At 42.5% G+C, this 25291-nt stretch overlaps 1 protein-coding gene across 10 annotated transcripts in view; it reads left to right on the top strand.

Moving 5' to 3' along the window:
• The window catches only part of NPRL3 (NPR3 like, GATOR1 complex subunit), a 45377-nt gene that overhangs the window by 14520 nt on the left and 5566 nt on the right, over nucleotides 1–25291 (top strand). For 6 of the 10 annotated variants that reach the window (XM_074886004.1, XM_074886003.1, XM_074886000.1 and 3 more), the window contains 8 exons: nucleotides 2375–2528; nucleotides 3354–3435; nucleotides 10501–10638; nucleotides 11398–11554; nucleotides 13442–13548; nucleotides 14808–14937; nucleotides 23256–23445; nucleotides 24604–24796. In XM_074886004.1, the coding sequence (XP_074742105.1) occupies nucleotides 2375–2528; nucleotides 3354–3435; nucleotides 10501–10638; nucleotides 11398–11554; nucleotides 13442–13548; nucleotides 14808–14937; nucleotides 23256–23445; nucleotides 24604–24796 (1151 nt within the window). The other 4 variants (XM_074886006.1, XM_074886009.1, XM_074886008.1 and 1 more) reach the window with 4 other exon arrangements.

The raw sequence follows: 25291 nt of genomic DNA, 5'->3' as shown, positions 1-25291 counted from the left end.
AGAAGCAGAGGCAGCAGGCGGTGTGGACAGTGCCTCATGCTTGGGCAGCCTTAAGAGTCAGGTCCCCACCATGGCCTTGGCCAACCCAAGCTTGCTCAGTCCAGAGTCATTCAGAAGCCTACTGTGGCTCTGAACAGCACTGTTTTGAACGCTTACTCATGCTGTATGATACAGAGACATGTGCCTTTGCTCAGTGTCTCTAGGCTTTTTTTTATAATTAAATGGCCAGTGTTTGAAAGCTGTCTCCTCTTATCAATGAGATCATTGTAAAGGAAGAGTGCCAGGGAGCAGCAGCTGTAGCATTCTAAATGAGATGAAGGTACAAGTGAAGAATAAATAACTTTTGATGCTCAGCAAGAACCTGAAGCAAATACGTAGTTTTTGCTTGGAATTTTTTTCAGGCCTACTCTATTGACTAGATATTGGTATCTGTGTTAAGGGATGCTGGCCTGGCTAATTAGGTGGTATAAAACCCCAGAAATTTCATTATGTTCGAGCATTATTTGATTTCTGAGCTCTGGCTTTCTCTTCCCAGCCCACAGGTTGCATCTGTGGAGCCATCGTATTATTTTTTTGTCATGTATACATATGAAGAAACATTTTAAAAATAAAGGAGTTGGAATAGCTGTCTTTATGGAAATGGTTGATTTTTGCTCAGTTGGATATAATGTAGTGATTTAAAAGCCTCCAGCTCCCTGCTTGTGAAATTACTTTTTCTTTTTTTTTTCCTTTCAGCACTAGAGCACTAGTATTTTTCTTACCACTGGCTTTCCAGTGGTGACTAACATGGACCTGGCCACAGTCCAGGTGACTTGTCCTCAGTTGAACAGCAAGGCTTCACACAAGACAATTATCCTGGCAATTGGTCTGAATCCACCAAGAAATCGTTCACTGAGTTCTGCTGGGGATCTAGTGTTCTTGTGCTCTGGGACGTCGTTAGGTGCTGAATTTGCAATACAGGAGTTGATTTTAGATTTCACACATTAAGAGACATTAGCTTCAAGAATGTTGGTGTTTTGGTGTATTGGTGAAGCACCATGCTTTGGTTGTAGGTAAGTGTGTGTAAATGCACATGCAGACACAAACATTCATGCACATTGAGTCATGTGGAAGCAGAAGTGTTGAAACCAGTGCTCTTTCATTCACAATATTGCAAGAGCTTGGTGAAGTGCAATGAAGACTATTATCTAGCCTACATTTTCCTAGAATGTAATTTCTAGTGGTTCTCCTAGGAAAACTTACTTCCTTTTGCATTTTGGCAATGTGATGATACTGATGTAATTGTGTGTGTAATGCAGCACTAACTCATATTTGCCAAGTGAAACACTCTTAGTTCATAGAGAGCTGTCAAGTTTCTGGAAAGTGCTGTGCAAGAGGCAAGTGGAAATTTTCTCCTAGCATGGTGTAGTGCGCTGCAGAGGGTGGGTGGAGGCATAAAGAGATAAAGATGAGAGTCCATCTGCAGTGGGCAGACAGAGCAGGCAAAGTCCCAAATGCTATAATCAGCACTGATCCTGCTGTGTTTAAGCTTCAGGGTTACCAACGTGTCGTGACTCAGCAAGAACAGTGGAATCAAAAAATGATGACTCATGGTTTGCTGGTTTACATGCCAAGTTATCGCTTGCTAGAACTGTAAATTCCTTTAAATGTCTTAACAAACAAGAAGCAGCTGCTTACTCAGACTGGAGCCACCAAGTCGTCGTTCCCCCCCCCCCCCCCCCCCCCCCCCGTCAGCTGTACTTACACGATAGATTTTTCCAGCACTTTCACTCTGGGACTTGCACGAATGCAGTGTTAGCAATAAGCCATATTTGTGAAATGTTTGGGAGCGTAAATCCAAATTCATTTCGGTTTGGGATCAAATTGTTGATCGTGTGTTGGTAATTCTTACCTAGTTACTGTCTTGTCAGTATAGAAGACAAACAGCAGTATAGCAGCATGGAGTGAACGGGCTATGTTAAAGGCACTGCAGTCCTTACACTCCCAGGGACTTTAACTTGAACATCATAATATTTCACCTTTTCAAATAGCTTGACACTTTCTTTTCTCACTGTGTGAAATTGGTCTCTCTAGTGGAAGGCCCGTTAACAACTGGAGAAAATAAACCAGATGAGAGTATCATACTCCAGGTGCTGTGTTCATTTGATGCACATAGACAAGCTCAGAAATCCTTGAGTCCTCTCTTTACCTTTGGACATCTCTGAGCTTCTGCTTTGCTGCTGCTGGAGAAAATTCCTTTCTTTTGCCAGTTATCAGAGGCTGACTTTCGGTATCTACTGAAGATAATTATTTTGACTACTTATGCATCACTGCAGTTCCATATATGTGATTGTGGCTGAATGACCAACCTGTTTCTTTTCTGTGTTGCCTGCAGGCCAATGCAGATCCATCCGTGATAAACTGCTTACACAACCTCTCCCGGAGAATCGCCATTGTCTTGCAGCATGAGGAACGCCGCTGCCAATACCTGACCAGGGAGGCCAAGCTGATCTTAGCTATTCAGGACGAAGTGTCTGCCATGTCAGAAAGTGAGTGCTGAGCTTAGCTTTGTGAAGGAATATGTTTGTCCAGGAGCACATTTTCAGAAAAGTGCTGATTGTGCCTTCTTACTTCTTTTGTGGCTGGGATCAGTATGAACAAGTTCTGGTGCTCTTTAGCATTCTGACAGCCTTTGATGGCATTTTACCTCATCCAAGATCACTATCCCTATGCAGAGATGTCAGCTTTAGAAGTGAAGTAGCTTCTTTACTTTCCTTACTAGCTCAGTTCAGCGCCATCACTGGAGAATGTGCGCTGAACCATCACATTTGGATCTTCTTCTCAGGCTGAGATGGAAGAACTCATACATAGCCTGCTTCACCCAACCTAGAGCAAGTTTCCCATGCTTTAATGCTGTGTGCTGAGTCACCATACTTCTTGTGTGGAAAATTTATTCTTATGTGTTGTTACCATAGCTAGCAAACAGCTACAGAGTGTTTTTATAGACTGTATTTCAGAGCAGTTTACTATAATAACGTGCACTATTTAAGGTGAACTCTATCTGACAGTGATGCATCATCTTGCTGCAAGCATTAAAAATTAAAACTGATGTATAAAACTAAAAGCACTTAAAATCATCACTTGTCAAATTCACAGTTACATGTGCTTAACTGAGTTGAGGTTTAGGACAAGTTGGCAATAATTCACTATTATTATTCTAACACATGACTTATTGTAAAAGCTTTGAAAGATAATTGTAGATTGAAAAGCTATGGATTCTGTCCCTAAGATACTGGTTGGTACGTAGCATGGGAAGAGGAGACTCTTTGCTTCGAAATCAGTTGTTTGCTTTCTTGTTTTGAAATTTTCCATAGCCACAGAAGGGCCCCAGTCACCTTTTCGTCACATCCTACCCAAGTGCAAACTGGCCAGAGATCTCAAAGAGACATATGACAGGTAAGTGGGATTTTCTTCCTAGCTCACAGTATATTGCTTCTCACTGAGACGATGTTATCCACCTCTTCATGCTGTTGACTCATTGGGATTTGTGTTTCAGACCTAGCTTGCCAGGCAAAATGTTTGCAGAATTGCTATCCTAATCATTACCTTGGTCTCCCTTTGGATATGTTATGGTTCTTAAAAGTTGGTGACGTTTGTCACAGCTTTAAGAATTATTATTTTCATCCTTAGCACAGACACACATAATGACAAGTGAATCGTAGAATTGGAAAGTGTTGTAATATGAATATCATACTGCTGCAGAAATGCTCTAAACCTGCAGCCAAGTGAAAAATGCTGCACCTAGCACTGATGGCAAGTCAGATACTGCCCTGGCTTCATTTGGTTACACTGTGCATGTCTGGACAGTAAATTTGGATTAGGTGGTGAGACTTTCAGCCGAATGAAAAGTGTAACATGCTGTTTCTTGACTGGATTAAAAGTTCTGGCAAGGATTTCAAAGGAGTGTGGAGTTAGTGTTGAATTTCAGCAGGAGCTGGCACCAGCTTCCTCCGGCGTACTTCTGCTCTGACAGCTTGTCAGTGCGGGCTCCTCAGGCGAGGCAGACCCCTCGCTTCGGGATACGTGCTTGGCGAAAGACCTTGACAAGGGAGCACAGAAGGTTTTGGTGGGGAGGGAGATGATTTGCCCCTTGATTAGGGTGCTTGTCAGGCCTTGGGAGAATTACTCTGGAGCTCTTTGACTGTAGAGCACATTGTATGACATCAGACAGACCCTTTAGCCTCCCTAGATTGCGGTTCCCTTTGTACAAAGGGAATAATTGCAAAGCCCTGTAAGGTAAGGCACCGAGAGCCTAAATAATGTAACGATTGCAAAGCACATTAAGAAAACTTCTAATAAGCTGGTTTTTGCTATGTTCAAGAGCTGTGAATTTCAGCTTGTTTGGAAGGAATTTTGTATGTTGTTTGATACTTGATAAACAACATGAAACAACATACTAAAGCTTAAACTAAGGCACTTTTTATGTAGCCTGTAATGCTAATACTAAACTTGACCTACTACTTAGATTTTTCTGTTCCTCTAGGGCTATGTCTTTGTGACTGGGCAAACCCTAAAATGCTTCCAAACATTTTAGTGACACAGTGACATCTTGTGGCATTTAGCAGTGACTGGAGGAACATGTGGCCCAAGCTATTGGAGTGTGCTAAGACAACCCTTCCATGACATGAGGAGGAATAGACTGACCACGGAGAAACACACATTGGTGCTGCCCCCAAGATGTAAAATCAATCAGTGTCTTCCTCATTTAGTCATTGAGAGCAGGGGAGAAGTGGTGCAAGTTAGATTTTGACACTTTTACGTGACATTGTCATAAGCTGATATAAGAAATAAGGTGTTGATAAAAAAATATCTATGCATTTGGTTGGAAAGCTCTATTTGAAGAATAAACAGCTGGCTGGGTGGTAAGGTGGTGTTCTGTGGTATTTTTCCATTAATGCTTCATATGAGAGAATAGGAAACATGCTTATTTCATCTGCAATCAGATCAGTTGAGAGAGGCAGCAGCACCTTGCCAGGCAGGCGTAGAATTAAAATTAATTTTTGGTAAGGTAGAAGAAATGGTCTAGAAATAGGATTTTTATTTTGCAACTCCAAGATGAAGAATTCCTGTGTGGCAACAACTCTGGAGTGAAGTCTGTGTGGTCTTCTATGAAATGAGCGTTAGTCACAAGTGACATGGGGTTGCAGGAAAAGCAAGTAGACAAGAATGCATAAAATAAAAGTCTTGTCTGTAAGATAGGAACCAATCCCACTCAGGATTGTAAAGCCCCTGCTGTAATAAATATTGTATCCAGTTTCGGGCATCACATTTCGAGAAGGATTTGGGCCACCTAGAGAGTGTGGAGGAGTGTGAATGACCTAAGAGGAAAGATTGAAAGATCTGGTCTGTTTCTTTTAGAGGAGAAAAGACTGCTGGGAAGTGTTCAAATGCATGCAGTGACAATGTGCTGTTTTAAATTTACAGAGATTTCTGGCATAGCCTTTGGCATAGGGGAACAGCACAGTAAAGTGGAGGGAGCACTTTGAATTGCAGATGGGAACGCAGCGCTCAAGCTAGCATTTCCCAGTGTCTGCTGGTGTCTGCAATTCCAGTCAAAGGCCTCTCCAATGATCAGGGTTGCTCCAGAGGTGCTGTCGAGCCCTTGGTTTCCTGTAGATGGTGCTGAGGTATTTCAGGCAAGACCCAACATGTCCCTTAGCAAGTTGGTTTGTGCAAAACCATGAGTGTATGAATCTTTTTATAGTTCAAAATGTCCCTTGCGTTTTGAATGAAATGCCTGTATTTTATAACGCGGGAACAATAGCCAGGTCATCTTGACTGTAACACTATTGCGGCTATAGTTAATGGAGTGTTAATAAACTGACAGTTTAGAGGTAATCAACATCTAGTTCCTGGGACCTTTTTAGAGAAAAGGAATGGAGAAAACTAGAATGTTTCTTTTTAATTAGTTCAGAAAATAGATTAAAATAGTCTTCGTTCAGCTTGTCCCCAAACTCCAGCATTGGTGTGGAACAAAAAGCAATGGCTTTAGGACTAAGAAAGTCCAGTTGCCAGTATCTCCAGCACTGAAAAATTTACCAGTGTTGCAGTGGGTGTCTCTTTTAAGCCAGTGTTCAATTTAGGGAATTAAGACAGCTTTCACCAAGTTTTATCTGCAACTGCATATAATATGTTAGCTTGATACTAGCTAACTGCCTGCTGTTTTTAGCAAAGTTCTCTTAGCTTTATATTGGAATAGAAGTGAAAGTATGGGGAGGTTTTTGGGGAGGATTGGATTGTTTGTTTCTTCTTTTTAATACACAAAGAGCCTTTATACATTTTTAGCCCAGTGGGATTTGAACTGACTGGTAGATCTAGCCTATGTCAGCAGCTCAGGGAGAAGTGGAATAATTATATGAGACCTAATGAATTATTAGATATAATTTGTGTGGCTGTACTGTAAAATATAAACCCAACTACAGTTACTTATCAAAGGATGGGCAATGTGTCCTTTACAAGGAAATGTGAAATAATTTCAAAGCTCTAAGTAGTCACAACCTCTAACAAAAATAAACAAACTCCAAAGCTACAAGCTCGTCTTCACCAAACTAGAAAACTTATTATTAATTTCTGATATAAATAGGATTGACATAAAATGAGGTGTGCATATGTAAAAATTCATAATCCTTTTATTGAATATCAGGTGGGATTGTCTTTGTTTTGCCAATAGTTATGAAAAAGAAGGCTGCAGTTCTGTGAGATACTGGCCAGCTTTTGGGTTCCCATTTTGGGGCAGTGGCTCACAGTTGCTGTTCAGGGCAGAGCATAATAGAGCAAAAGAGCAGTGATATTCCAAAAAATGTTCCCCAGCTTCCTGCAGCTCTGGAGGTGGTTTCTGTATATTCAACAGCCTTCAGCTGATCTCACTTCCCGGAATTACTCCACAATCCTGTGAGCCAGAGTAAATATTTAACAACCACAGCATCCTCTGATAAGGAGGTCCATGGCTTAACTAGTTTCTGTGTTTCTTTCTATTTGTTCTGAACTTTGTTTCTTCTAGTATCATGAGATATCTCATAGGTCTTACAATGGAGAGACATTGAACAGCTTTTTTCCTATTTACTTCTCCCTGTCTCAGTTTTAGACTATGATATCCCCTCTCAGTATCCTAATCCCTCACCATGTATCCCTCAGTATCGCTCATCATGTATTATCTAATCAGAGATTTAAAAAAAAAATGTTAAAACTAAGTGTTCATGGGGTAAAATGAGATGTCTTTGAGGTTTAATAGCCAGTTAGAGTATGGGAAATGAAGCTATTTTTGCCCAGTTACTCTTGAAGTCTGGGGGAAGAAGGAAAAGTTGCAGCAAGGTCTCTGGATACCAGTTAAGTGATATAACAGCAGATGAAATTCCCTATAGATAGATGAAAAGTAATGCGTGTAAAGCCAAACAACCCTTATATAGTACCTAACTGCTGTGAAAAGAGTTTTTGGAATTACATCAGGTAGTTCAGTGAAAATGTCAACTCGGTGAAAAAGCTCAGGGTACAGTAACACCACAAAAAATTCTCATAAAATGTGAAGAGTGGTTAGGAAATGAGCAAAGAACAACAGAGAGCCTTCTGTAAACTCCTGGTGTACCTACTTCACTTTTGAATCTTTGCAATTCTGGGTTTCCTATCAGGAGCTACTTAAACTGTGTCCCTGAGGTTCATAGCGTGCAATGCAGCCTGGACTCTTTGCTCCACAGTTTTAGTTGGTTAAGGATAATAAAGTAGAATTGGAGCTAGGTGACTCTCTGATGCGACTTTGAAAACTTGTTTTCTTGGTATTCTCTTCTGTTGCTGGTTTTTGCCATTCTGCTTCTGCCCATAAAAGAAGGTGGCTTCTGGGTCTGCTGGTCCCCAGCCAAAAAGCTTGGGGCAACTCGTGGAGGTTTGTGAGGCTCACAGTAAAAAGCTTGCTAAATAGGTGACTTATAGGGGAATCTGTAAAAATGAAGACAAGTGTGGGTCTGAACTTCACTTTCTGTGACTTGACTGTATTTCATGTTGCATGAATCTTTGTGTATATATTGGTGAAATTATTTAACTCTGTTGGCTGTTAAGGGCAGTCGCATACATTGCTGCTGGAGGATGTAGCTTATTCCTTGTCAAATTATTAGAAACTTAAATTATTTTCCATTCAAGGAGGGGCAGGTGAAGGAGAAATCATGTACATAAAGCTATAATAAAGGCTTGAAATTGCACAGTTGAATGCAAATGTAGAAGAATGAAATTAAGATCCAGATCAGAACTGAAAACTGGTTTTCTTGTTGTCTTTAATTCTAGGCTCTTGTATAGTGCACTGTAGACAAAATTATGCTGAGGAGAGTATAATTATGTAATTAAAGCTTCTGCCTTAGTGCACTTGGACCAAAGAATGAAAGGAACCAACTGTATTTTTTTTCTGTTTCCTGAATGTTAAAGGGAAGATATCCTTGCAAGTGTTTCATGTTTTCATGTACCTCTGCTTCTTTTTGGTAACCTGTTTTAACAACCCTGATAGCTTTCAGGTAGTCTCTTAACTCACATGTTCTGTTCATTTATTGTCATGTTTTCTCCTGTGGGTATTTGGCCCGGTAGATAGTGTGGATAACTGCTGCTTCAGGATGCCTTTACCTTGATGTATTTTGAGAGAATCCAGCTTTATCTGTCAGTTGGTGTAAGTCTGGTGGGACAAGCAGTGTTACTGGAGTTGCAGCATTTAATGCAAGAAAAGCAGAGGTGTTTGCTGTGCTTTGCATGTTCCTTCAGGGTTTGGAGCCTCTGATCAGATGTGAGGTGGTAGTGCCAGAGAGACAGTGGATTCATCCTTTCAGTTCCTTTTAAAAAAAGGAAAACATACATAGTACCTACTCCATTTGCAACTTGAAAGATCTGTTATTTTTCAGAGGTCAGTGCCAGATTTGAGAACAAAACCATGGCCTTTGCTTTTGAAAAGCATTGTCTGCAGTGAGATTTTCCCTAATGAGTCTGATCATGCACGGGGCAGGATGGGATCGTGTTGGCTCTCTCATCACTCTGTTGTGGTTTGGTGAATAGTTACACTGGCAGCCAAAGCTACCCAATGTTTTTGTTTTAAAGCTGAATTTTCAGGTCTTTCTAATCCCTGTATACAACCAGATGAACTTGAAAAAGAGCATGTTAGTTTGTGGCCTACGGTTGAATGCTAGGTATAAATGTTTAAATCACCACATAAAGAGTTTCCAAGACACTTATCTGCTCCTGGCCTGTTCCTGGCATGTTTTAAAATCTGTTTTGTGTAGAGGGGAAATTCGTGGGTGTTAAGGACACAAAAGTCATATTACGAGTCTCAACACACTTGAATTTGAAATTCAGACTGGAATTTTCAGAGTGCAAACTTTGAAATTTTATTTTAGGCCCCAAAAAGTTCTTTTGGAACAAAGTTTAAAATCAAAGGACATACTGAGAAATTCAGCTCTCCAGTGTAGACACATTAGCTGTTGCTTAAGATTGATTTGCAAGTTTATATGTATTCCTAACTCAGTATACCTGAAAATATGTGGTGGGCCTTGCCTCTTCCTCCCTGTTCAGTCCCACTGCCTTGAGCAAAGCTGTTCCCTGGGCAGTGTTGTGAAGGTTTGCAAGGTGGTGCTTGCTTAGCTCCTTGTGGTATGTTACCCTTATGGTATCTTTACTCATGTTTAAGTAAATATAGTATATTTCATCTATAGGTGATAGATGAAATATACTGGTATATTTCGTCTGTTGTCTAGATTTACAGACTTCTGTAGAACTACCTGAATCACATTTGTGCTCTAATCTCCCAGCTTTCTGGGTTTTTTCAGTAAAAGAGGCTTATAGTTGCTTTCAGGCTGAACATGAGGGTCAGACTTTATTGTCATTCCTGAGATGTCCATCACTTCCACTCCAGCCCTGGTGTCTGAAGTCAGCTTAAAGGCTTAGCTTGGTCCCTGTGGTTTCCTAGAATGAAGAAAGCATTTAACAAGCATGTGTGTGACAAGCAGGAGTAGGTTAGTAGGAAAGAGCAGAACCGAAGGAGTCCATTATTGTGGAAATGTGCTGCTCATAACACCCCTTGCCCAGTACAGACATCTCCTTTTCTTTTTCCTTGGAGAGGAAGATGGAAATTGGAGGTTAAAACATTGTGCCCAATTCATCTTGTCCTTTGCAGCTCTGGTCTAGGGAATTTTCCAGTGCCTTGTAGTAGATCTTCAAGAAACTCTTTTAACTTGAGATACTGCTGCAATGTTAAGAGCAGAGGGAGCAGAAGATCACTGGGTGAAGCCTTTCACATCCCCCCAAAGACTCATAGGGGATAATGCTCTGTAAGTACAAGTTAAGGAAGCCCTTGCAGCTATGAATCAGCTGGTCCTTAGCCAGTCTGGGGATAGACAAGGTACATTCAGTCTTTTCTTGTCCTGTGCAGGGGTGAATCTGGACCACTGTTTTCATTTGTTATACATGGTAAATGTATTTATTTTCTTCCTGTTTTAGTCTCTGCACAACAGGGGTGGTCCGTTTACATATCAACAACTGGCTGGAAGTGAGTTTCTGCTTGCCTCATAAAATCCATTATGTTGCCACAAACTTTATACCCCCTGAAGCAATTGAGAGAAGCCTGAAATCTATCAGGTAAGAGCAAGCTCTGTCCTTCAGAGTGTGGCCAGTCCTTCCAGTTCCAAGTGTGGTGCTGCAAATATCTGTGCTGGCACACCTGGGAGGATGAAGTGACACTGAGCTGTAGCAGTGGTGGGGGCACGGACTGATACAGGACTCCCTGAAGCTGATGCCGTGGTACCATGATGCTGCTGTATACGTGGCGGTGTGAAACCACAGCTTTTGTGTTAACATGTGTTAATATTAGGTGGCTGTACTGAGGTGATGCTGCAAGAGAGGTCTGTGCTGTTTCCAGTCAGAGGAGTTGTGTGTTCATTTTAATCTGTTGACCCAGAAGTAATTTTGCTTTTAGAAGAAAGAGACCCCAGACCCTGTGATATCTTAGTCCTGCATTCCAGGTTTATAGCTTTTTACCTGCAAAAGTAACTAACTTTTGCTTTCTTCCTTTCTTCTACTCTATTCTGTATTTCAGTAATGCAGATGAGCAGTTTTCAGACTAGTTCTCCAGGCTTAATTGCACGTCAGCACAGTGCAGTCTTTTTTTATCTAGTCACTGGGGCATCCAGTTACCATATAGCCCTCTATCCCCATTTTATAGGGAGCATCTTACTTTGTGACATAAAAATAAGCTTATTCTGAACCCACTTACAGCAAAAGAATGATATTAGAAGCTATTTTTTACCAGTAGATTGACCCCAGGTATCATGGTCTGGCAATAACAGCCTTTGGGAAAAACTGCAGTTTACTGTGCAAATGTATTCTATTTTTCTGCAGGCCTTACCATGCCTTATTACTTTTAAATGATGAGAAGTCATTGCTTAATGAGCTCCCATTGGACTGCTCTCCTGCCCTGGTGAGAGTAATTAAAACTACCTCTGCTGTGAAGAATTTGCAGCAACTGGCTCAAGATGCTGACTTAGCGTTGCTGCAGGTACGGGGAACTGTCAGCGGCAGCTGAAATTCTTTTAAATCACGAGGTGTTTTCTTTCTGTGCGCCAGCGGGTTTCTGTGGTACGTGAGCACGTCAGTTCTCTTGGTGTGAGCAGAGCGCACAGAGAAAGCGTGAGCCTTAGAGCGTGGGGAAAGGTTGGAGAAATGAAGGGCAGCGGTGCAGCAACAGCACTCGACAGTCTTGCAGCCACATCCGAATCACAGATTGCTGTGGGGTAGCAGGGCTGCCTGGAAGTCTGGAGTCACACTGCTCAGAGCAAGTCCATTAAAGCAGGCTGCTCAGGAACTTGTCTGTTCAAATTCTAAATACCTCCAGGGGTGCCTCCCACAGCCTCTCTGGGCCCTGGTCCAGCGTTTGACCAGCATCAGAGTGAAAAACTTTCCTCATATCTAATGGGAATTTCCCATCTTCCACCTTGTGTGTGTTGCCTCCCGTCCTGTCTCTGTGCCCCTCTGAGAAGAGTGGCTCTGTCTTCTCTGTGCCTTCCTGTTAGGTAGTTAAAACCAGAACAAATACTACTCTTGACTTACACCACAGTGGTCTGTCTTGGTTCTGCCACGTTGATGTCTTGCAAATGGAGGCAGCCAAAATGCAAGTGAAAGCTTACAGCTGCCATGGCCAAATATGTTGCTTCCCGTGGATCTGCCAAGATCTTTTCTACTGAAGAGCTCTGAAAGCCTGTGCAAACCTACCTATTGATTTCCCTTATTCTGAAAATTTTTACCGAAGCCTAAAGGAGAGCTTCCCTGGGACTTTGCTGAGTGCTGGGAAGAAGCTCTACTTCAGGCTTCAGCAAAAATTTTGAACCAGGCAGCAGCTCTTTCTGAATGCCTTTCCAGTATTGACAACCAGATTTCAAATCTGAATTGCTCAAGGTGATGTGATGAGCCCTTGAAAAGGGAAGTTTATGCCAGTGAAGGGAGTGAGACTGGCAATCACGTGAGACACGAGGCCACTGAGAGACCACTGTGGAGGACTGCAGTCACTGCGGCCCTTTCCTTGTCGGGCCTGATGGTGATATTAGATGATACAGGAGAGGGGGGAGCCACTCTGTACTTCTCAGGGTTGGTTCAGACCCGGGGATGCAATCTATGCTTTGTGTGACAGTGGAGAAGAACGTGGCTTGTCATCTCACATGCTCCTGGTTGTAGGTCTGGGCCTTCTCTTATTCAAAGGGAAAGATCCTGTTTTGTAATAAAATTTCCAGGTCTGCTTACAGTGGCCTGTGGTGTTGCTTGGTGTTATATAGCTATGGGATGAACTCTGGAAATTCCCTACTGCTTCTGTAGTTTTGTTCTCCACAAAAAAGCAAAGTTAAATGCATCTAATGATACAGGCTGGATTTTATGTCTCATAGACGCTATTTATGTGGCTCTTCCAGAGCCATTAACAACCACTGACTTGTTTAACATATTAAACTACTTTGTGTAACTCATTACTGAAATATCTCAGTGTATTAAAAAGGCAGGGTTGGTTTCCTTTATTTTTGTGTCATAGTAGAGGTCGAGTCTTTTGTTTTATTTTTCATGTATAGCGCTTAATGCATTTTGTGCATAAACAAAAATAGGTTTTTGGGGCATGAAAAGTAACTAAACTTCTATTGATACAGATTGAAGAAGTTCCTTTAAGGCAGGAAATACTTAGAAATGTGAAGCGAACCTCTGGAAATTCATAACCTTGTCAAATGCTTTTTGATGTGCCACATGTTATATTAAACCATGAATTTATTCTGAAGGCAGGGTGAAAGAGTGGAACATTTTTCTTTCATTTAATCTCAAACAAGACTTTTCTGTCATTGTATGGAACTCTTGCTGAGTTTCAATTTTGCTTTTGCTCCTCTAATTTTTCCCTGTTTTCTCAATGCAGGTTTTCCAGCTTGCTGCACATCTCGTTTACTGGGGAAAAGCAATTATTATTTATCCGCTGTGTGAAAACAACGTCTACATGCTTTCTCCAAATGCCAGTGTCTGTCTGTAAGTAGAAGGAAAATGAGTGACTGTAGCAATGAGGTGGTGAGAAGTGCAGATATGCTATCCTTCCCTGTCTTACTGGATACAGAGTGGGATGTTTCTTCACGTATGGATTTGTTCAGACTGTACAAAACACAGACCATTACATGTGCCTGAACTCGCAAAGCCAGTGTGCGGTGGGGAGGAACATCACAGCAGATCAATATGCTTCTGCAGTGATGTGGGTCTTGGAAGCAATATTTATCCTGTGAAGCTACTTTTAGTATTTTTAGTACGCTTGCTCACTGAATGTCCGTATCAGAAAGGCTGTATGAACCTGAAGCGATATGGAAACATTTACAAAACAACATACTTCATGATTAAGTTAAATAAATGAGTGTTTCATAGGACTGTCTGTGTATCTGGCACATCACCTTAATTTAATCAAAAGTAACAAATCAGGGTAGCGTTGCTATCAGTGTTGTGTTGTTTCACGTGATGGCATTTTATACTGATAGGCCCTTCTCGCAGACAGAAGGCGATGCGGCCATTTTGAGAGCAGGCAGCAGCAGTGCAAGGAATATGGAGACAGTGGTGGGTATTTTTGCTCTGCTGAAGATTGGCAACCCTTTCTGTGTTGGATTTGAGATGTTTTTAGAATGTGTGTTGGAACTCAGTTATAGGAAAATAGTTTTAAATCAAAACTTCTGTGATGGAAATATAAAAATAGGGCTGGAAGGGACCCTGAGGTCATTCAGGAACAACTGTGCCTGTGTCATATATGGCAGTGCTGTTCTTAGAGACTTTTGTAGATGGAAATGATAAGAAAGACAGTTTTCCTAATATTTAACTTGACTCTCCTTTACTTCTGATCAGTGATACTGCTTGTCCTGTCAGCATAGGCAGGAAGAACCGTCACATTTGCAGCTGCATTTTGCATATGCAAAGATTGAAGATTGTGTGTCTATCCCGCCCATCCCTGTCTTGTCTTGACTGCCTAACCCCTGTTCCTTTGATCAGAGACTGCGCAGGTCTAGACTTTTTATCATTTTTATTTTTCTCCTCTGGATTCCCTTCACATGAACGTTAATGCCAAGATAAAAGCGCATATGCTTCTTGCTTACTTTTGCAGGATGGAAAGCGCCATAAACTATCCTTACTGTTTTTCTAGATCACACAGAATATTTCATTTGGGAATTGGCACTTCTGTAATGCTTAAATGGATAAGTGTTACGCTGACCAGCAATATAAAACTGATTTCTGCCTTTACCTCTTTTCTGTAGTTATTCTCCATTAGCAGATGCATTTTCTTGTCAGTTCCGAGGCCACAACCTGCCGTCGATGCTTTCCAAGTTCTCCCTCCCAGTGTCACTCTCAGAGTTCAAGAATCCACTCGCGCCACCCGTTCAGGAGGTGAGATGGGGAGTGTACGCAAGCCCCTTGTTTTCCTGCTAATGAGAGCAAGGAATGGTGTTGCTTCTGGAGTTACGTAGTGAGGAACCTGCAATTGCAGGTTTAGAGGTTGCCAATTACTGTGTTTCTAACCATATGATTTGTTGTTTCATATCCACATGCCAAAAAGCTGTGGGGATGTTCAAGGTGAAGTTGTGTGGATACTCTGCTAGGAAATCACAATCCTAAAAGAAAAATCAGAATGTTTCTTTTTCTTGAGTGATATAGTAGGGAAGACTGAAACTCCATTTGGTCTGTTGAAAACTGTCATAAATTAGTAGGGCTGAGTGCAAGTTTGTGGATTCCTCACAATCACATTTAATTTTATTGTATTCCATCTGCTTTAGGTTCACAATCTGGTTTTAAAAGCAAACTGTCTATTCACTTAGCTTTTGCTATGAAACTGGAATTGTTTAAAGGCTGTTAGAGGAAGTAGACGCAGCATGTAGTCAACAGAAGTCCATGTGTTACAGCATTAGCATTTTAACGTTCAGATTTGGGATAACAATATACGGAGTTTGGATTTGTGAGCTGTTGTTTTGCTTACATATAGATCATGGCTTGCAGCATTTCTGGGAACTGGTGAAATGCAAGAAGGAGCTCAGTGATGTGAGGTCTCCTGGCTGACACTGTTTTCTTCCCAGATGAAGAAGCCTGGACCTCTGTACACAGCTCATTGTGGCAAAGGAAGCATAGGCAGATTTCTTTAGCTGATTTCTTGCAGCGTTGTTGCTAGCCTTCATACTTTGATAACTTGCTGGCTATACGAATTTAGCCACTGTTCAGATATTGAGAAGATTAACATCAATTGCACACACAGGCACAATTGTGAGAGAAGAATTTGTTGTAATTACAGGTTGGCAGAGATTATGATCGGAGATAAAGATAAGTAATGATGTAGTGTCTAATCCCAATAGTATGTATTGGTCAGTTGCCACCTTGGGAGGCAGGGGAAGAGCAGTTTTACTGTTCTGTCAGTACTTCTCTGTAGTTACAGACAAATCAGTGTCCTGGAAATTGAAGCTGAATTAATGGCATTGATTTTACTCTAGCTGCAGTAGCTTCAGGAGACATTCTCAGTACTCCTTTTAAAATTAATTACTTGCCTTAATACTTCTCCTTCAATACTTTTGGTTGTTCTCAGACGTCCTACTTTTGTTTGAAATACACGAATAGACTCTGCCACTTACTACTGCAGTTATGCCTTGAAACAACAGTGTGCGATCAATGTTTGCCAGAGCTGCTGGAGTGCTAAAACGGCTCTTTTAGAGTGTGCGCCTTCTCTCTGATGCTCACCTGTCTGTGGTGGGGTCCTAAAGGTCAACAGCACCCCTTGTTTTCATCATCCCTTCAGCATGTGTGGAAGGAGGAAGGGTGATGCTGTGATACAGAAGTGCCTTCTACAGTCTGAAAAGAGGAGGTGAGAACTGTGGTTGCAGAAGACTCGGGGCCGCATTGGCAAGACATGTGCATGAAGATGAAGTAGACCACCCTACACTGGTGGGCTGTTTTGAGTCAGGGCAGGCTTCTTTTTGATAAAGCTAAGTGTGACAGTTCTTGGGGGAGTTTAGACTAGAGAGTGTTTTTTGATGTTTTCATATCGGTACATTTTCTTCTACTTTGATTTACCTATGTAGAACTATTTGTATTATTGTTTTATTAGGAACTAGCCTTTTAAGAGAGACGAATCCAATCCCTGTCCTGAAGTGGTCAGGCTCCAATTGTAATTAACAGAGATCTAGTTGATAGAACAATTAATCTGATGAAATGTGGGTGGGTTTTTGTTCCACTGTGCGGTGATAAAAAATGCTGTACTCTGAACTGTAAATATTGTCAAATTGGATTTGTTTTGCCTTTGAAAAAGTTGGGACCTTTCACTGTAATTTTGTCCTTTGTGTACATAAGAGGGGATGTGGGGAGTTTTTTTGACTTTGAAGATTTTCACTAGTGGTCTGTTATCTTGTGCTTTTCATCATGCTGACTGTACTGTCTCCGTATTACTGAAGGTCATCCGTGCTAGAAGGTCAGTACTGTGGGAAGGGCTGTATTTTCTGCAGAAACTATTATGGTCTCATGGCATCCATCCCCTTTGATTCTTGTCTTAAGCATGGGATTGGCTCCCTCCTTTTGGCATGTGCTTCTGGATGGGCAGAGGATATGGAAGGCATTAATAAAGTCCACAATACAAAATAGGAAAGCTGTTGAAGAGCTCTTCCTCCTGTTTTTATACAAAGCTGTGCTGCTTGATTTGAAAGAGGACAAAGTTATTTTTGTTTGCTTACTGTTACATGGGTGGAATTGCTCCATTCCTTTGAGTAGATAAAAAAAATGTGACACTGGCATTTTTATACTTAGGGTGCTGTGGTATTTTTTGACTGGTAGGAGGTACAAACAACCTGCAATACCCGGAGCAGGGACAAGACTGTCTTGAAAGACGGAGTGCATGTCTACATGCTGTTTTTGGTGTCTGTCTGTCAAGTAGGCAGGAGATGTCTAGTGAGAGGTGTCTGCCAGGACCACTAGTGCTCTCAGCTGTGCCCCATGCTAGAGACAGAATTCTTCTTGAGTCTGTCATCTTGATCTCTTTTCTTGCCTGATGATGAGCAGTATATTGCAGTTGAACTCTGTGGTGGTTGTATATTTATCAGTGGTCTTGTGCTTATAATTTGAAAAGATTTTATTATTTGTGCAGTAATCTGTATGCTAGCTTCCCTCTCTCTGTGTTTAACCTGCCTTGCTTGGATAGCAATATTGCAGCAGCATGAGGATAAGCCTATGCCTACAGCTCAGCTGATCTAACGATATCTTGGTGCTGCTGAGAGGAGGCCCTGGTTTTCCTTTCCACCCTCAGGTGTGTGCACACATGCCTTCCTCCTTTCCCTCTTCCCTTTGCGCTAGAGCTCTGGATCCTGTCCAGCTTGACTGTTCACTCCACTTGTTTCAGCTGCACTAGCTTTCTACCAGGTTAGCAGGTGGAATTTGCGCAGGGGGAGATCCAGCAAGCTCCAGGGCTGGGGCTGAACAAGGGAGGCATTTCTGCAGCTGGGGATGTGAGTGAGGAAAGCAGAAGCTATTCTCCCCTTTTTCCAGTGGTGAGTTGTCTGTTAGCTCCACCGTGCTGTATGGTGTCACCCGGATTTGCAGCAATCCAGTGCAGCCTGGCAGTGTCCTGAACAGCAGCCAGTTTAGCTCACGCTGCTGGTGCTAGATCTCACCAGGGTGCGGCCATGGGGTGAGGAGATCCTGCCAGCTGATACAATAGGTGAACTCCTCTTCCCTTTCAGTGTTTTTACTGGAAAAGAGACAGTTTGCATCTCCTCTACCCTGACCCCAAAGGAGCCGTCCTTCCTCCTGCTGCCTGTAACTGTTGGTTCCTTCCCTGTGCTCTCCTCTCGCACACGTGGCACAGCTTGATGTGACTGCAGAGCACACCAGAGTGGAGCTCTGGTGCTGTTCAGTGTGGTGCACACCCCTTCATAACCTCCTGTGAAAGCACAGAAACACTCGGTGACCTAAAACCTTTAGGCTGGCACACGTTCATTGATAGTATGTGTACTAGGCACTGCGGTTGGGGCATGGGAATGCTTTAACCTGCTTTTCAGTGCAAGGCTTTCTTCGCACAATATCAAAGTTTCTTCACTCAGCTACTCTGTGCTAAGTTTCTTTGCAAACCAAGAGAAGGGGATAGTGCTTGTGGCTTTCCCTCATCTGTGCATTATGGCCTCAGCTAGTTCATCTGTTTCAGAAGCAGCTATAACGTCTCTCTAGCCTGCCTTGAGGAACGAGCAGGAGGGATCTTCCCACCCATAAGGTAGGAGTGTACCTAGGTGAATTAGACATCCTGTTTCCTCCCTGCATCCCCTTCACTACACTAGCTCTTTATCACAATGCACATTGTTATTATTATTGTAGTTATCTAGTTCTCCCTTGATGGGGCTAGGATAACTGCGGAAAAAAACAGATGGGAAAGTATGACAGCTGCTGCTGAACAAAATAATGTTTAATTTTTCACTTTTGTTTTAATAAGTCTGGCCATCCTGTTGGGAGTAAGGCACCGGTGGATGAGGCCTCTGCCTTATGCATCCGGAAAACGTGCTGTGCTTTGTGTAACAGCTCGGTGGAAAATGAGCAAGTATGTCAGGGGATGGGAGTGGGAGGAGAGCTGCATGCAAATACTGAATGGGCAGTTGTGTCTTCCGAGAGACACACTGCAAATGTGACTGTTCCGCTGGGCATCTGGAAGGCATTAAGAGTCACGGGAGCTTTTGTTGGCAGCAGTATGGGAGTAATGTTAAGGTGCATTTATATTCAGTTGGACTAGGTATAAAATCAGGGGGTTTTAGTGTGGCAAGTTAAAAAAATATGTCTTTCTACACCTAAATGGAGGGTGTGGTTAAGCTGAGAATTCAAAGCTGTTACCTAATGATTAAAATGGCAATATGAGACAATAAATGTTTTGTCCTACACTAATAGGGGGTCTTTAAAGACTCTTTTCTGTAGAGTAGGGAGAAGTTTTACTAGCTGATCTATTTTCATAAAATAGCGTGGTTTGAATGGTAAAGAAAGGTCATACATTTCAGCAAACATCCATTTACCCCAGCGACTTTGAAGGTGCTGTTCTACTGAGCCAAGGCAGCCCTTAGTTCTCAAGTCTGACTTTGAAGAGTGCACGTGTCAAGTAACTATATAATCCAGACTGGAGAAAGGGGGCTCATATACTTCAGTAGGCAAAATAGGCTGTGTTTTAACTCATATTTTATGGTCATGTAGTAAGAAACAAGCTAGGATTGAGTGCTTCTGGGTTGCTGTTTTCCCTTCCCTTTCCTGAACTTGTTGCTGGTCCCAGTTATCTTGGCGTTTTCCTCAGCTTTTTAGGTCTGGGAAAGAAAACAGCCTTATAAAGTCCTTGCAGGAAATGTGGTTTATTTAACACATTACTCAAGAGTTTTACAAACGCTCCCTTTGGTTCCCAGAGGGAAGAGAATAATGAATGCTGGATCTTGTCCCTCCAAGACTTGGGGCTGAGCTTTCCTCTGACTGTCCCAAACTGCCCAGATGGGCTGACGTATAATGCCCGTGTTTTCAGAAGCTAATACATCTTCTCTGCTTTTGTCAATAAGCACAAAGCGATGTATTGTTACCAACACGTTCCGTTCAGTGCTGCCTCGCATGACAACACGCTCTAACTTTGCCCGGGGCCTGCTGCACCGCGAGCACGGAGCGGTCCAGATGCTGCAGCAGACGGGACCCTCATACAGCAGACTGGAAAGAGGCAGCATGGGGAGACGGGAAGGATGTAAAGAATATGGATGAAATTTAGAGTTGATTTTTAGTTAAATTAAGCAACAAAAAATGTTTTGTTTTATATTTCCATCATGGTCCTGGTGTTTCAGCCAAGAAAGGCTGGATATAGACTCCTGCCATGCCAGATGATGACAGTGAGTGGAGGCAGTCGTGGGACTGAAGTATATCCTTGCCTGGGAAGCTACTCCCAGCCCTTTTGGCTTCAGCAACGAGCCCAGCTAATCAAGTAGACTGAGACCAAGCATGAAGATAACCCTGTATCTCTGAGGGAGGAAGAGCATTTCCAACAGTCAGCACAGCACAGATGGTGCAGAGAAGCCTCTTCTCCTGCAGACCTGTCTGTAAGCTCCATCAGAGCTCAAGAGGAGCAGATGGAGAATGGATGTAAATTAGGTGTTTGTGTCCAGAAGGACAAGCAGCAGAATGTATTAGCAAAGCTTCTGCTAGACCTTATCTGTGAAAACACTTGCTGCTTTTGGTAAGAAATAGGTTTAAACCTGAAAAAAGTGGAAATGGCGTGAGGCGCGTTGGCAGTGATGGCACAAAGCACACCATTGTGGGCATGGTGCTAGTTGCAGGATGCTGCATTGCTTGGGCTTTTTTCTAGGACTAGATTTTAAGAGGTACCAAATTCTCACTGAAGTCTAGCTTACTATAGAACACTGTCAATGATCATCATTGTCTCTTATCTGGGGATGGTTGTTCAGGCTCACTTCAGTATGGAAGAACAGTTTTCTCTAGTTCTCAGGTTAGTCACAGCCAATCTCCAGCTCTCCCACTTATGGCACAAAGGCAGTTATAAAGCAGTAACACCACTTTTGCCTGGCTTCTTGTTCCACTGAGCCACAGCTGCTGGCTCAGGGGTGGCTTTCTAGATATTTACACAAGAGCGTAGACGTGAAGGTGCATATGCAGGATTAGAGTGTGTTGGATAAGACTTTCCACGCACATGGAGCTGTAAAAAAAGCAACTGGCTATTATTTTAATTCATGAAACCACCAAAGTGACCAGTGGAGGTTGGTCTAGGTCAGGCCCTGCCCAGCAGATTCTGCAGGTCTGGTAGAGCCTGTCTTACTGTCTCCTTGAATTGCCTTGGATTTTTCCAGAGTTATTTTGTGCTGTGAAATGTGCAGACCTCTTTCATTTGATGTGAAACTAGCTAATCAGACATCACTGTGTGCCAACAGGTTGGAAATTTAAGTAAAATATATGAGACATCTTTCCATCCAGGCCTGCATTTGGAAGGAAGGTTTTTAGCAACGTAATCACTGGAGTAAGCCTCCTCTCTCTTTCAGGCTGATTTCAGATGTTAGCAAAGCACTATGCATTTGGTATCTTTTGCCAACTTTACTCGTCTTTAGATTTTCTATTAAACATGTAAAATGAATTATGGCTTTTCTAAAAAAGATGTTTGAAGGCGATCCCAGATAATATGTATTAACATTAAAATCCATTCAGCCCCCAAAAGTGGTAATCCCTGAAAAGACAGGGTGTGGGTCTGTCTGCAAACAGAAGATGTTTCTTTTGTGATTTGATAGCAGAGGAGGAACTGAGAATTACAAGATTTATGGAAAAAGGAAAATTATGTGGGCTGATGAACTTCAGTTTGGGGCTTTTATTGAGATTTGGCCTGTTATCCTGATGATTAATACAGCAGAGCCAGCTTCCTTCTCAGAGTCTGAGCTCATTCTGCATGTGTTTCTCTCACCAAAACAGTGTTGGTTGCTATGAAATCCCCAAACAGCTTTTGTCAGTGAATCAGTGTTTTCAGAGCCATTAGCTATGGGAAGGGTTGCCTGCAGTGATATGAAAAGGCTTTTTGTGCAGAAATTCAGACACGGTGATGTGTTTTGAATGCTCCTTCAAAACTCCTGAAAATAGGCCATGTCAAGAACCTACAAACGCTTGTCCCTCACTCTGCCCACTGTTTTCAGCATCGCTCTGGGGACATTGTGCAGGTCTTCAGCTGCTGGAATACAAAGGTGTTGCACATGTTTGTTTAATATGAACGTCATCTCTTGGAGCTCCTGAAACTCTTGCCTGTCTGCACCCTAAAAAACCAGACGCCTTTGTAAGCTTAGCCTGTCCTATTATTGCAGAGGAATGGTGAGCAAATGGGGGATATTAACCCTTTGCATTGCGAGGGGACTCCTTGGCAGCAGCAGGCTGCTGTCTCTTGCCAAGGTTTCTGGTGCTGTTAGCACTGTTTCTGTATCGCTGAGTCCTGGCAGGGCTCTGATCTCCAGAGTCTCTCCCCTGGTTATGCAGCAATTTCTCATCTGACAGCAAATGGCTTCTACTTCTGGGCACCTGTCTTGGTTGCTTCAGCTCTGCCCCATCACCCTGCCCTCTCCTTGGCTTTCTGGGGGAAGCTGTACTTTAATCTGACCACTCTGGGATTAACCCTTCGGTGATTACTGATTTTAGTGGGCTTTTTGTAGAAACCAGCAAACTGGTCTCAGGGCTCACGCTGTTGGGCTATGGGCATCAGGGCCTGCATCCGGTTAACTCATTTTCCATGCCTTGTCTCTCAGAAGGAAGACTATCCCATTTTTGTAGCACCTACTAAACATGTTTTGTTAAAAGAAGATGGAACAGCTCCAGGTGGGCTTGTATGGCTGAAGCCATATGTGGTGAGGGCAGTCAGCTGCTCTGCTAGAACGTGGCAATGCTGGAGCTATGGCAAGGGGCAGGGCTGGTTCGTTTGAGGACACTGGCTGTGGTGGTCAGTGTTGCATAAAGATACGTTGATCATTAAAGGCTTGATTACAGCCTGAGCACCCACAGAGTATTTGGGTGTGATGAACGTGTGTGCCTGGTCACCTTTTTATGATTGGAGAAGAGATAAAACTGTTGTGTGTGGGGGAAAGCATTTCTCCTTGTGACTCCTTAGTCACAAAGCTTAACCTTTGTGCATTGTTTTCCTCCTGTGTTTTATTTCACGGTTGTTTAATACCTCATTTCTCACTCTGCAGACTCAGCTCATTCAGATGGTGATATGGATGCTCCAACACCGGCTTCTTATTCAGCTTCACACTTATGTCTGTCTGATGGTGCCACCAAATGAGGAGGATTTCCGAGCCCAAGATGAAGACATGCCCTTTACTGCCAGAGTTGGAGGCCGAAGTTTAAGCACCCCCAACGCTCTCAGCTTTGGCTCTCCAAGTATGAGCACACTTTTCTCTGCTGTTCAGAGTACAGCCCACTTCTAGAGCTTCCCTTAGTGATGCCTAGGGTAATCAGGCCTTGGTAACAAGTTGTCTTTGCTGGAGTGCTTACTAATTAGGTCCAGCCCTTCTTAAATTTAGAGCTGGGCATTGGTGAAAGTCCTAAGGGCTATTAGACCTTAAATTCTTGTTTTTAAAAAGAAGTAGTGCTTTGTAATTTGCCAAGTTCTCATTTGGTCATGTAAAGTATCAGAGGTACTTCTGTTTTTTTGAAGCAACTTCCTACTTCCTTGCTATACTCAAAAGTAACTGCCATGTTCCTCTGGCTGCACCACTGTTACTGCATGAACCTTGGTTTTCAGGAGAGAAGGACAATTGTGACAATTTGTTTCAAACAGCATTGATTTCTGTGGGCTGTAGAGCCACCTAAGGAGATGCAGAGCCAGCTGTCTTTCTCAATCACAATCAATCTCATCACAAATGGTTGATTTCTGTTTGTCTCCTGATTTCTTTAATCTCCTCAATGCCATTCTTCAGGGTGATTCCAGGAAAACATTTTTTCGGGGTAAAAATCATACAATGCTGAAATCCCCAAACTTTCCTGTCTCTGCTGCTATGAGCATTCTCAGAATGCTACTGGGGTTGGATATCAAGAGAGATTCTCTGTACAACTTTCAGCTTTACAGAAGTCATGAATTAGGGCAGAAATCTTGGAACATGAGTCAGATCAGTCTGCGATCTGCTTATTCTGGCTCACTCACAAGAGGATATTGCTTCTTGGCCTTTCTTTCTGCTTGCTCCCACCTTCTGTGCTGTTAGGCTTTTCATGTTACCACTTCACGGTATTCCAGCACTGCTGGCTGGGAATTTTCTTTTCAGTGTTTTTTATGGACTGTTTATGGTCTCCAGAAGTACAGTTTTCCACACAAATTGATGCCTTCGTTGAAACATTTGACTTTCCCATTGAGAAAATCGCTGTGTTGTCATATGACTAATTGCAGATACATGTAGCATTTCAAGAGCCACTTTCTTTGCTCTACAAATCTGAAGGGATTATTTGGAAAGACTGTATAGAAACAGCCTGAATTGATAATCTTTGCATCATTATGCTGAGGAATATAAAAATTATGTGTCTCTTTCTCTCTTCCCCTGATAGCTAGTAGTGATGACATGACTCTGACAAGCCCTAGCATGGATAATTCTAGTGCTGAGTTGATACCTGGTGGGGACTCACCCCTAAATAAAAGGATGACGGAGAATCTCCTAGCAAGCTTGTTGGAACATGAGCGGGAAGCTATCCTTAATGTCCCTGCTGCCCAAAATCCAGAAGATCTTCGCATGTTTGCAAGGTAAGAAATGAGGAGTGCAGAATGTAATCTTTTTTTTCTTATCCTTGTTGTTTTATTGAAGGCTTGGTGTGGACTCAGCAAATCCTGTTAGCTTGGGATTTTGGAGGATAAATTCTTTCGGGTTTGTTCCCCTTACACCTATTTCATCTGTGCACATCAGTTTTTGACAAAAACTAATGTATGTGTCACAAGAACACTTGTTAACAAAGAGTCCTAGATGTGTGAAGGAGCATCAGGGCGTATGGTTGGACAACACGGACTTCACTGTTTGCCTGCCAGTTTTCCTGAGTCCACACATGGTAGTTATAAAACTGCATAGCCTGAAAAAACCTTCTAAGCTTGCAAAGCAAAGACCCAGTCATGCTGATGCTGTCATTCTGTGTCCGTTGCTATTTCCAAGCCAGCTATCCTGTATTTTAAGGTTTGTAAACTCCATGCAAATATGAGACAGAGACAAAGAGCATAAGACACAAAGCCAGCCTGAATACTTCTACA

This window comes from Strix uralensis, chromosome 16 (assembly GCF_047716275.1).
Source record: "Strix uralensis isolate ZFMK-TIS-50842 chromosome 16, bStrUra1, whole genome shotgun sequence".
Lineage (NCBI taxonomy): Eukaryota > Metazoa > Chordata > Aves > Strigiformes > Strigidae > Strix > Strix uralensis.
The sequence above is the reverse complement of the archived record's forward strand: the minus strand, read 5'-3'. Positions and strand labels throughout refer to the sequence as shown.